General features: G+C 41.5%; 1 protein-coding gene across 1 annotated transcript in view; it reads right to left on the bottom strand.

The window, feature by feature from the left end:
* Window positions 1-1,469: 1,469 nt before the first annotated feature.
* The window catches only part of LOC116694559 (voltage-dependent T-type calcium channel subunit alpha-1I), a gene marked incomplete at its 5' end in the record, with an annotated part of 43,695 nt that continues 32,480 nt past the window's right edge, over window positions 1,470-12,684 (bottom strand). The window contains 14 exon segments of the mRNA XM_032524329.1: window positions 1,470-2,899; window positions 3,364-3,923; window positions 4,816-4,966; window positions 5,064-5,354; window positions 5,745-5,866; window positions 6,176-6,254; window positions 8,692-8,762; window positions 8,893-9,026; window positions 9,134-9,243; window positions 9,346-9,497; window positions 10,386-10,578; window positions 11,023-11,112; window positions 11,203-11,328; window positions 12,625-12,684. The exon segment at window positions 12,625-12,684 is cut by the window's right edge and continues 67 nt beyond it. Coding sequence (XP_032380220.1) covers window positions 2,219-2,899; window positions 3,364-3,923; window positions 4,816-4,966; window positions 5,064-5,354; window positions 5,745-5,866; window positions 6,176-6,254; window positions 8,692-8,762; window positions 8,893-9,026; window positions 9,134-9,243; window positions 9,346-9,497; window positions 10,386-10,578; window positions 11,023-11,112; window positions 11,203-11,328; window positions 12,625-12,684 — 2,820 coding nt within the window. The 3' untranslated portion in view covers window positions 1,470-2,218.

The following is a 12,684-nucleotide window of genomic DNA, read 5'->3' as shown; positions in this document are numbered from 1 at the left end:
TGTTAATAAAATGTAATAAAGTCCCAGTATAGTATATCATAAAATGTCATAAAAAGACAAAGTACGTCATAAAAATCTCAAAAAAAGTCATAGTACAGTTGGTTATATAATGATTAAATTATTAAATTCTTGCAAACTTTAGCATACAACCTTATTGTACAAAAGTACACATTGAAAACAAGCTACATAATGTTATATCTCAGAAAGTGCCATTTAAAGCTTTTTAATACATTTTAAGACCCTGCAGAGTCTATTGAGCAAGCAAGATTATAGAGTCAAATGAAAGTCAGACAGGAAGTGGTTTTATTCCAGCACTGTCCAATCATGTTACTGCAGGTGAGCTTACAGTAACATTCCTTGCTTTTATTCTGCAGGAACATTATACAATAATATGAGCATCTGCATTATCCAGAGTCATCATTATCATCATCCCCATCGTCATCACTATCATCATCATCATAGTAATTATAATCAACATTCTATTTTACTAACATCATCATAAATCCTCCTCATCATCACCAGCAGAAAAACTTACATTCAAAAATGTAGAAATTCACATTTGTAGTTCTCATATCATCGCTACTGTATAAATAAAATATATAATCTTAGCCTTTTTTATCTAAAAACTTTTACACACCGTTATATCACCTGTATAAGCCCTTCTGTACATCTGCTTCCAAATTTCACCCCGCACCCACAATATAATCTCTTCAAGGGTCAGGCGAGACGGGGCCAGCTCCAGCTTTAGACAGCAGGGGGCAATCTTACTCTGCAGGCCTGCGATCATCACCCTTCATACTCACCTGCGTCTGAACTATCTCTACCCTGAGAATACTAATACGGAGAAAAGGAAACTGGAAGGGGTGAGAAACTAAGCTGACTGAACGAGCCCCCTGAATGGGTGGGATCAGGGGAAAAGAGGTAGAAACTACTAAAGCCTAGGTCACACTACACAATTGTATCTAAAATTTTAAATTGAATTAATTCTTCTGAACGTCAGGGGATGGGGGTGGATTCAGGCGGGGGAATTCTGCAATCTGAAAATGATCGAGCAACTTCCATTGGCAGTTTACAATCGGTTAAGAGATATGAAAAATAGGAAGATTGGTCATGTCAAAAACAAAAACTTCCACTCTGTCAGATATAAGATTCTTGTTTTGCTCCACTTTTCACAAGCGGCTGTACAATTTGTTTTTCGGGAGCAATATGTCTCTAATAAAATGTGCCTGCACCAATCTACATTAGCGTGCAATTACAAATTAAGTTGTTTCTTTTAAAATTCATTGTTAGCTCTAACTTTTGTTAGTTTAGGACTTAAAAAGCAAATATTTTGACAACATAAACTGTAATTGTAATTTTTCAGGGCATTTTTTAGGGAATTTTGCTAATAGTAAACAGTTCCCGCAAATTAGAAAGTTATTCTAGGATTAAATGAGACGCTGTTTGTAGAGTGGAAAAAAAAATTGTTTGATTAATCGGTTGGTCAATCAACAGAATCAGCAACTATTTTGATAATTAACACATTTTCATGGTTTTCATGGTTCAAGCCTCCCAAAGGTGAATGTTTTTTTCACTTTTACTTGTCTAACATTACAGTAATTTGAATACTTTTTGTGTTTAATGGACCAAAAGATTCATGGATTTATCAAGAAAATGGTCTGCAGATTAATTGATTATTAAAATAAGCATTTGTGGCTGTGTTATCTGTCTGTTGACATGTCTACGTGTACGTGAGCAGATCAGTCAGTAACTAAATCTTTGCTGCACCTTTCTGGTGATTTTGTCTTGTACTCTGACCTGGGCTTGAGGTGCAAGGTAAAAGGAAGAAAGTGAGGGCGGGAGGAGGACAGCAAGCAAGGGGAAGGTTAATGTTTGAATAAATATAGCAGGGGGGTGACTACTATGTCTGAACTAAAGCTAGGACTATGACAGAAGAAAAGGAAACTTCTTCTTGTGTGCATCTTGTGTGCAAACAGCACAACGGGTAAGAGTTTTTGAACACATTCACACTCATCCACACACGGTTTGAAATATTTCTGCTCAAACACCCTGTGAAAATGTTGTGATTGGAAGGGACGAGATAAGGGGCGGGGTCCAAAACAGGAGACAGATATCCTTCCTGTTTTAGATTGCATCTCCTGGCCCTCTCATGTGCTTCCGCAGCACACCAGGCTCCTCCACTTCAGCAGAATAACCAATCCACCAACACAGAGTTTGTTTAGTCGTCCACAGAACTTTCCTCTGGTTGATTAGAAGAGGGGGTTGTGGCATCAAATGACAGAGTCCGCCTTCTCAGTTCAATACTGCTGTCCATCAGCTGGGTTGCCATAGTAACTGGCTCCTCTCCTGGCGGCGGGCTCATCCTCTGCTTTCTGTTCCTGTCTGACACCGGAGACACTGATTGGCTGAGGCGGCTCCGTTGCTCCACAGGACTCGGGGTAAGGTGTCTGCTTTTGTGTGAGGAGTTGGGAGGGAGCTGTGTGTGTGAGTGTGCATGAGGAGAACTGTTAATACGACTGACTTCCTCGTCTGTGTCATCAAACTGGGGGCTGGGGTCGGCTCTGGAGCTACAGAGCGATGCTGATGAGACAGATTCACCGCTGGGGACCTTCAGACTGGACAGCCTCTTCGGGCTGACAGACTTATTCTCCACATCTGTTTCTGGCTGCGAGCCACAGATGGCCTGTTCAGGAACATGTTCTTGTCCAGTGGTTTCACTGTGGCTCCGGCTGTGGCTCCTGCATGAGATGACCCTCTGGGTGTATTTATATTTCAATGTGTGTACACTGGACGATCGCTGGCGTGGTGGTGTGGAAGAGACGGCGGTCACAGTGAGTTGAGGCTCTGCCAGATTGTCAGCTGAATCACTCTGATCCAGAGAGTTACAGCGCACAGCCTCCTACAGACACACCACATGAACACAAACACACATGGAGCACACAATCTTCATTAAGTGTCGTGCAAGTCAAATCATTTTTAAAATAGAATGCAGGGCTGGAAGATTAATCATTTTCAAATCAAAAATCATGATGTCAAAGAATGCGTTAGCTAGTCGTGAATCAATTGAATGTGAAATATTTAGTTAAATGTTTGGTGTAACATTTTTCCCCACTTTTTGTTATTATATTTATTGTTTTTTCATAAGATAAATGCTGGAAAAATGTTACATATCACAGACTGTTTACAGAAATGTCCTAGTTTCAGAGGAACTTTGCAAATAAATTTTTTCCCCAAATCATCCAAGCCTAATAGATTGGCAGTAAAAATAATGAAAAGCAAAATCTTTACAGTATGCATTTAAAAATGGTCAAAATTAAAAGCACACAATTTTCAAGTGAAGAAGAAGAGGCGATAATAACACACCTGTCTCCGTAACTGTCTGCTTGCAGTGTGGAAAGATGCTGGTCTCTTCGGGACTGAACTATCTGGAACATATGAGGGGCTCAACTTGTTTCTGTCTAAGCTGTCTTCAGGACTGAGCCACTGAGGGGGATGTCTGCTGGCAACATGGGTGGGACTCAGTCTGAGTGAGGGATGTCTGTCTATGCTGTGGCTGGACGTGAGTTTAGGTCTGTCTTTGTTGTGGTCTGGATTGAGCCTGTATCCATCCATACTGCGAGTAGAGCTGAGTCTGTGTCTGTTTATTCGATGGGCCGGGCTGAATCTGTATCCATCTATACTGTGAGCTGAGCTGAGTCTGTGTCTGTTTATTCCGTGAGCCGGACTAAACCTGTATCCCTCTGTGCTGTCAGCCGGACTGAGTCTGTGTGGGGAGTGTCTGTCGATGCTCTGAGACGGGCTGAGGAAGATCTTCGGCCTCGAGCTGCGTCCCGTCCCCAGTGAAGCATGGCTAATGGCCGGCAGAGCTCCGGGAACCTGCAGCAGGGAGCCGCCTCCACTGGAGCCAAGAGATGACACAGACCCTGTAGAAAATAATGTGGCAAAGACCATGCGGACACATGAAAAAAAAACAGAATTAATCAAGTATATCTGAAGAGGTAAATGCTACTAAAAATGTAAATTGTCTGGAGTTTGATTGACTTACTGGTATTTAAGTGCTGGTAAAAAACACTCTACATTCAACATACCATACAAGAGGAAAAGTTACCGGATCATTTGATATCTTTTTTTTTAAACTAAGAAACAGATTCACTTAACTCAACCAGACAGTTTTCATTTGATTAACAGAGGTCAATTTTCTATAACACATATGGGTCCTTAGGGAACTCTTTTTCTCTTAACCAACAACTAACTGTTCCTTTTTACAAGTACTGTATTGTTGTGTTTTTATAGCCTGATAAAGATTATTATATTATTATAAAGATTACGCCAATCAATGAGCCACACTGTTGCACTGAGTGACTTGTTGCTTCATTACCAGGAACATAAACACTGTAGTTCATTGTGAGTGCCATAGACAAGGTAGGAAAAATTAAAAGTATTATTTGGGGATTTACACATTGTGGGTTTTAGTTCTTTTCATGGGATATTCTGTTTAAAAGTGTAGTCCTTGACAAGATGTTTAAGAAGACATTTTTATAGTATATTTTTGTGGTTTACATAGTCTAGGTAGTCATGGTTAGGTCCTTTCTTTGTACATCAACTTCTATTGTTAATTTTGTCATTGCGCACATAAATAACAAATCTGATAAAAAACTCTGCAGCAATCTTTCTCTTTAAGGTCTATACTAACAGTGCCTCTCCACTGCCTTCTATGCTATTTGTGGAAACAATTACCTTTACAGCAATCAGTTAGTAGTTATAGCACAGTGAGAAGTGATTCCTAATTTAATTGGCTATAAACAACCAAATTACCTGAGTAGTTGTTGCTGGAGTACGCCTCATGGCAAATAGGAGGATAAGGGGAACATCTGAGTGGCTGAACGTAGCTGTCGCTGGGTAGAGACAGCATGTGTCCCATGCTCAGGAGGTTGCCATGGGAACAATCCTCATCCTCAACCTGCACCTGCCACATAATATCATCACCGCTGTCCTCGTTATTGTCACCTCAACCCCCTTCCCCTCCACACACGCACAAATAAGAAAAACACTCTTTCCGTTACCTGGGCAGGTGTGTCCACATTTGACACCAAGTCTCCGCCCACAGACGCGGTACTGAGGCGTCGGCTGGCCTCCTCCCTCTCCCTTATTTCTTCCCTCTCCATCCTCTCCTCCATCTCCTCCAGCTGTGCCTCCTTGTTGCTGTCCTCCAGGTGCTTCATCAGAACGGCTACAACCACATTGACCAGCACAAACTGAGCGGTCAGGACGAAGGTGACGAAATAAACGGGAGAGATCAGGGGCAAGTAGGTGAGGCAGTGGCGTTCCTGTGGGAGACACTCTCGCAAAGTGTCCTGGGTAAGAGAAGAGGACAGATTTCTTATTAAGCAATGAAGAAAACTGATGATAGAGAAGGGAATTTTTAGTTGATAATCAGATAAGTTGATTCATACTGTATATTATTGCACTATGTTGTATTTCTTCTCTTCTCCAACAGGGGGAGATGTGGATCTGAGTGCGAACAGACCTTGAGCCCGTCACAGAAGAATAATACACTCTCCTAACACTCTAATGTCAGCAGCTCTTAGTCTGTCATAAAAACAGGGATCTTCTCTCTGCTTAATGCAACGCCTGTCTCAAGACCGGAGCTTTGACACACACATAGGCACAGACGCAGACATGGACTTTCTTGTCTATTCATCTCTTTAAACACTACTCCCACACAGCAGAGGAAGAGAAATAACCTTCATAATCCCATTCCAGTTATCCCCGGTCGACACCCTGAAGAGAGTGAGGAAAGCCATGCCAAAGTTGTCAAAGGTAGCATGGCGACTAAGACCCTCACATGGGTTCTCTTCTGAACACTCTGAAAGAGGATGAAAAGAGGAAAGGAGCATTAGAGGCAGTAAGTGTGAAAGAGGAAGGCGAGGGGAGAGAAGAAAGAGAATTGTGTGTAGATTAGGGCAGTCATTAACACTGAATCTAAATTGACATAATTAATGTATGTAACAAAAAAAATTATGCATGTTACATAATCCACGGAAATCTCACCAGTCAGCTGGGGCCCACACTTTCACACACATACATTCGTGTGTCCGCATTGATTTATACGCATGCACACACCCACATGCTCGCACATACGCACATGCATGCATGCATGCACATACACACTAACCCAGTTTTCCAAAGAGCTCAACTCCCAGAGCTGCATAGATGAAGAACAGCAACATGAAGAGCAGACCCAGATTCCCCACCTAGACAGACATATTACACGCACAGACACAGATATGTACAGTGTATGATACACAGAAAAAAAGACATATACAGTAGGCCTACATCGAGAGAGACGCAACCATGCATACAGATAGAAAGAAGCCATAGACCGAGACCGCTAAGCTTTTTTGCACTGATGTTTACTACATCTTAAAAAAACATATAAGGAGCCGTGAAACCTGGAGTTGAATCATATCTCAGATTTCAGTTTAAGAAACAGAGGTGCACTTTCATAGCCTGGATCCAGTCCTCATGAACCACAAACTCACCTGTTTATTCTAATTACAAAGCAATTAACAGGGACTTGGCTTGTCTTCCCCCATAGAGGGGAGAGGCCTGATTAGATGACGAATAAACCATTTGATGAAGTGCTCTCGGACACCACTGCAAAAGACGTCGGTACAATCCCCAGCCGTGATCTGTCACTTCAAAGGTAATTGGCATTATTTGTGAGTGGGAAGGCAGTGAAGAATAATGGGTTGATGGACATTGGGTCTAAGAAGTAATAATGTGAACCCTGCGTGCTATGATCTTGGAATTACCCATTCAAATTTGATAGGAAAAATTAAATTGGATGTAATTTAGCTGTATTTCAGAAGCAGGATCACAATCTTATTACAAGTGTCCACTTGCCCTACCTGTTTTCATTTATTGTGCACCACCTTCTCTTCCTCTTCCTTCTTACTTGCTCATTTCTGGTAGGGTCCCCTAGAGGTCCACTGAGCCCAGGAGCTGTGGTAGATCCTTCCTGCATCATCCTTTATCACCATTCTTACTAATTACTTTTCACACATTTCATATTCAAACAAGTCTCAGAGTCACACTAGCGGCTATAGGTATATCACTGAGCCACCATGCTCACTTGCTATGTTCACCATCTTAGTTTGGCTTGTTAGCATGCTAAAATTTGATTATTAGCGCTAAGTACAGCTGGGGCTGATGAGAAGGTCATTAGTTTTGCAGGAAGGGGATCGTGCCTTTGCCGTGGCAGCCCCAAAAAATGTAGAATGACCTACCTCTGGACTGTATTTATCATAGTGCTTTTCTAGTCTTAACGACTACTCAAAGCGCTATTACATAGTACAGGAACCATTCACCATTCACACACATTCATACAATGTGGCCGAGGCTGCCACCTGCTCATCAGATAAACACTCACACACAATTACACTCCACACAGCATCGGGGGCAATTCGGGGTAAAGTGTCTTGGCCAAGGACCCATCAACATGGGACTGCAGGGCCAGGGATTAAACAGCCATAGACAGGCTTCCTCACTGTCTAATTTTAAATCTCTTCTTAAAACCCACTTTTTTTCCTTGGCCTTTCCCAACTGAGGCTGACATTGCTGTGCAAACCTTTTTACTGTGATCCTAATTCATGTTTTAAATGTTAAATCTTTTAAATGTTTTGAATGACTTCTACTTTGTTCTGCACAGCACCTTGTGCAACAACAACCAATAGTTGTGGACAAATATCTAACCTCACGGTGGCGCTAGGGGAGAAGTCAGGGGGTCACTATAGTGATTAGGCTTCATCCTCTGGGGGTCGTGAATATCTGCATAAAATTTTATGATAATCCATCCAACAAGTAAGATATTTCAGCCTGGACCAAAGAAGGGGGACCGGCCAACAACAACCCTGGAGCCAAGCTGACAGTTACATCTGTGTGCATCTCTGTTAATGGATTACTCCTTGCTTGTGAATGTCTTGTTTAGACCAACAATGGCACAACGTCAAAAAAACGCTGCATCCTTAATAAGACAGGTGCCATCTTATATATATATATATTTTTTTGTTAAATCAGGCCTCATAAATCACTTTTGCCGCAGAGCAATGTCACCCGGAAATGCTCTACTTTGGCCAATCTGATGCAGTATGTTGCATTATTCCTACCTGATGAAATATTTAGCTAATTATACTCCTTACCACGCAATCATCGAAACTGTGGAGAGAAATACTGCTGATGTGACAACATGACAGAGACTTACAGTCCTGCCTCAAAGGCGTATAAATTACTGTGTTGTGATGATAAGCTTTGAGACTGGACTTTCTGGTTCATATTTATCTCCTCGCAGACACCCAGCAGCAAAACAATCGCAACAAAGCAGCTGTGAAGTTATGTTCCATAAAGTTATAATTGAGCTGGTGATTTATCAGCCACACTGATACATTTAAGGCTCAGCCATTAGTCTTAAGCTAAACATAAGGATGTTTTTATGCTTGTTTGGTGGTTATTTGGTGTCACTGAGAATCTGGATCTTAGTAAATCATTTAAGGTAGTAGTCACTGCCAGCCCCGATGAATCGCTGAATAAAACAAGCTGTCTGCAGTTCTTCAGATCTGGAAACCAGGCTCGCAGTTAAAGAGAGAGCTATTTCATAGAGAGGTATTTTACATCATCAGTGCTGTATCTTACCTGAGGCAGAGCTTGCATCACTGTGTCCAACAGAGCTCTCATTCCTGTCGCCATCTTCAACAGCTTCAACACTGAAACATTGTAATGTGTCAGCTCTCATCAGCCACATAGCATTGTGTTTGTGTAAGTATATTTTTGTGTGTGTGTGTGTGTGTGTGTGTGTGTGTGTGTGTGTGTGTGTGAGAGAGAGTGTGTGTGTACCTCTTGTTATTCTTAGAACTCGCATAATGCGTATGATGGTGGGGTTGATGGGGAGGGAAGCATTCATCTCTATTTCCTCCAGTGTGATTCCCATGATGGACAACAGCACAATGGCCAGGTCCAACTGGTTCCATCTTGACACACACACACACACACAGACACACACAGACAATTTCAGTTTCTCTAAGGAGGAAGCAGCGTGTTTTTGAGTGTCTCTGTACTTATGTAAGAGCTTGAATACCTCTCTTTGAAAAAGCGGCGCAGGCCAAAGGCGATCAGTTTAAGAATGGCTTCAATGACAAAAACCACCGTGAAGACGTAATTGCAGTACTTCAGTATTTCCTCAAAGTACTGCAGGACACAAAGAGACAAAAAACACACTGTAGCTGTACTGTACCACAGCTTCATTACTATGGTTCTAGGACAGGTGGTAGAAGGTGTTGCCATGGTTACCTGAGGCTGTTTGTAGTGCTCCATGCTCATGGTGAGGAGGTTTGTGAAGATGATGATGGTGATGAAGAGATCCAGGTAGTTGCTGGTGCAAAAGGTGTGGATAGATCGACGCAATGGGGAGTAATCTGCATAATATGGCTTCTCCTGGGCCCCTGCGTTTTACACAAACAGTGACACACACACACACACACACACACACACACACACAGTCATTAAAATGCTTCTGAAAGAAAATGATTATATGGACTATGAAGTCACTGATGAAGTGGGTGCCAAGTGGCGACCGGCTGTGTGTGTAAGTGTGCATATGTGTGTGTGTACAGACTAAAAAGTGCCACCTCAGGAATTCAACCCTATCCATCACGCGCACACACACATTGCATGGCACCTCAAGGTGTCTTTGGGCAGAAACCATTGCTGTCTGCTGCCAGACATTTAACTGACTAAGAGGAAAGCACTACTAGAGATTACACTGCAGAGAGAGACGCACGGAGATAGAGGGAGGAAAGTGTGCAGTAGAAGTGTTTATATGAACATGATATTGGGCAGAAATATGCATGTACTCAAACAGCATGTATGCGGTAAAGGTTTCTTGTATGTATGTGTAATGTTACAGCTATGTTATATGTCTCATTTTATCTAGCGATGTACTGTATTTTTGGTTTGTGCTAGGCCCCTTAGTTCAAGCAGGTGTTCCCCGTTGGGGAATATGTATATATTTAAAATCCTGCAAGGGGAAATTACATTTTATTTTCTAGGTTCAGTGGACATTGGCACTCCAGTCACAATGGCAAAAGATCATTAATTAAATGGACACCGTAAGTAATGCTCCAATGTATGAATGGAAGCAAATACCTAAATCTTGTGCGAAGCCTGCCTAGAAGATTTGAGGCAGTTGCGGCAGCATATTAATGCCAATGGCTTTGGAGCAACATAAATAACGATTACATATAGTGGGAAGTGTTTAGGGGTCCACATACTGCTGGCCATACTGTATGTCTCTCAATTCCTCTACTCCCTTTCCCCTTCCGTTATCTTACTTCTCCTCCTCTTCTCCAACCGTTTCTGTCGTTTCTCCTCCCTCAGACGCGCCTCCTCCTCCTCCTGCTGCTGGCGACACTTGTGAAAGTTTTCCACAACCACGCCCACAAACATGTTGAGCACAAAGAAGCTGACGATGAGAAGGAACGAGATGAAAAACAGCAGCATCCAAGGGTTGTTGTTTCTTATTGGCTGCAGAGAGACAGAGAGAGGAAAAGGGGAGGAGGACAGGTAGCATGGGGACAAAAAGCAAAAGACAGGACCAAAGAGTGATGAAAAACGGGGAGGAGTATTGACGAGGAAGAAGAGGAAAGAACATAAACAAGAAGACAATGTAAATCCTGAGTCAGCACTGAAACTGCTTGCACTGTCAACTCACATCTATTCATCCATCTGTCTTTTTTCTTTCTTTACACCTCCCTTCCCTCCTGAAATATTTCCCCTTTTGGCTTGAAACAAACAAGATGAAATGGTTCCTGTGACTGACACAAAACAAACCAAAACACAGTGATGTACAATATGCACTGGCTGAATGGTTCCTATGTCTTCCTGATAAACGTTTTTTCACTTCTCACAACCTGTCTCTTTGTGTGTGTGTGTGTGTGTGTGTGTATGTGTGTGTGTGTGTGTGCGTACCTGCTGGTCCACTGCGACAGCATCCAGGCCGTCATACATGATGCTGACCCAGCCGTCTTTACATGACAGCACAAACAGTGACATCAGGGCCTGGAAGAGTGATAAACATGTAAAACAGTGACATGCTTTCCCTCCATTTGTAAGACCAGGTGTCAGTGTGTGTACATGTGTGTGACAAACCTGTCCCAGGTTGTCAAAGTTGTATTTCCGTCGAACCCAGCGGTATCCTGCCCCCAGACACTGGGTTTTATTGGTGATGTTGCTCACATCGAGCCCTTCACAGTGGTAGAACTTCCCTTTAAACAGCTGCATTCACAGACAGATGTGTGCGCACAGATAAACACATATATGAACACTGTGAAATCCAGGTAATGTAAACAAAGCTTTACAAAGCGAGATAAGGTACAGTAAATTAATCAGCGAGAGCCTACAGTCCTACTGTATGTTGCAGCTAAGATATCAAAGTACCATCTGGTCCGGTCTGATTCACAGTCATTACACTCTCCAGCATGGACTGTTCTCATCACGAGATAATTCAGTGGAAGTGTGTGTGTTTGTGCGATATACTGTATGCCTATGTTAATATCAGCCTCAGCATTCATCAAGCATCATTTCCTGTGCAAACATTCATTTGAATATTTGCAGGACTATTTGCAAAAATGGAAACTACCAAAAACTGTGAAGAAGTTGAGCTTACAGAAGGCCCTTACCTTGAACGGCTTAAAGTATCAAAATATCATTAAAAAGAATATTTTAAAAACCTTTTTGGCTTGTGACCCCGTAAAATGAAGCGATGTAGATGTGAGTTCCAATGCAGTTCAACCAAAGAGCATTTTTCTCTCTGCTTTTTTCCTTTAAAAGATTTTGAAGCTAAAGAGATGAAACTATGCAGTATTTCACAAGAAATTTAAAGCAATTACTAGTAAAAGGTAGTAATAAAATGTAATATGTTTTTCTTTCTCACATCTTAAGTTATTTGGGACCCAATGAAGGGTCCCGGGCCCAGCCCACAGATTGGGAACAACTGTTTTTACAACACAATAATCTTAACGATCCGTCCTTTTATATCCTGTACAACTAGGTACATTTTTATTCATAAAATGCATTTCATTATTATTTATGTAGTTTGTTTTGAATATTTCAAAAAAAATGATAAAACGGTCTAAAATGAATAAATAACATAATCATTTGATTAATGAAATTAATAATATAGAAATCCTGGAGAAAATCTCATTAAAAAAACAAAACCCACTTTTTCAGCAAAATCCCTCTGTAGTTGAACTATTGTGTTTTTAATTACTTCCAGGGACTCTGGTGCATAATCAGCAGCTCATTTGCATTTCCTCCCAATTTCCCTCTCCACTTTTTATTACCTGAAGCATTTTCCGAGATGTGCCTTGTTAATTTTAAACCACGGTGATCAGTGTGTTCTTGCAGCAGAAAAGACAACAGGCTTTGAATGTTTGGGCACACAAAACAAGGTAAAAAAAAAAAAAAATAAGAATTTTTCAGTAAAAAAGAAAAAAAAGAAAATATATATATAATAAGGGTTAACTTCAACCAAGAGGGGATGAATAGGGAATATACAGTATAAATGTTTACCTGGACTCCCAGAATTCCAAACACAATAAAAAAAGCACAGCAGATGAGGACGATATTCCC

Source organism: Etheostoma spectabile, chromosome 2 (genome assembly GCF_008692095.1).
Source record: "Etheostoma spectabile isolate EspeVRDwgs_2016 chromosome 2, UIUC_Espe_1.0, whole genome shotgun sequence".
In the NCBI taxonomy this organism is placed as follows: domain Eukaryota; kingdom Metazoa; phylum Chordata; class Actinopteri; order Perciformes; family Percidae; genus Etheostoma; species Etheostoma spectabile.
The sequence above is the reverse complement of the archived record's forward strand: the minus strand, read 5'-3'. Positions and strand labels throughout refer to the sequence as shown.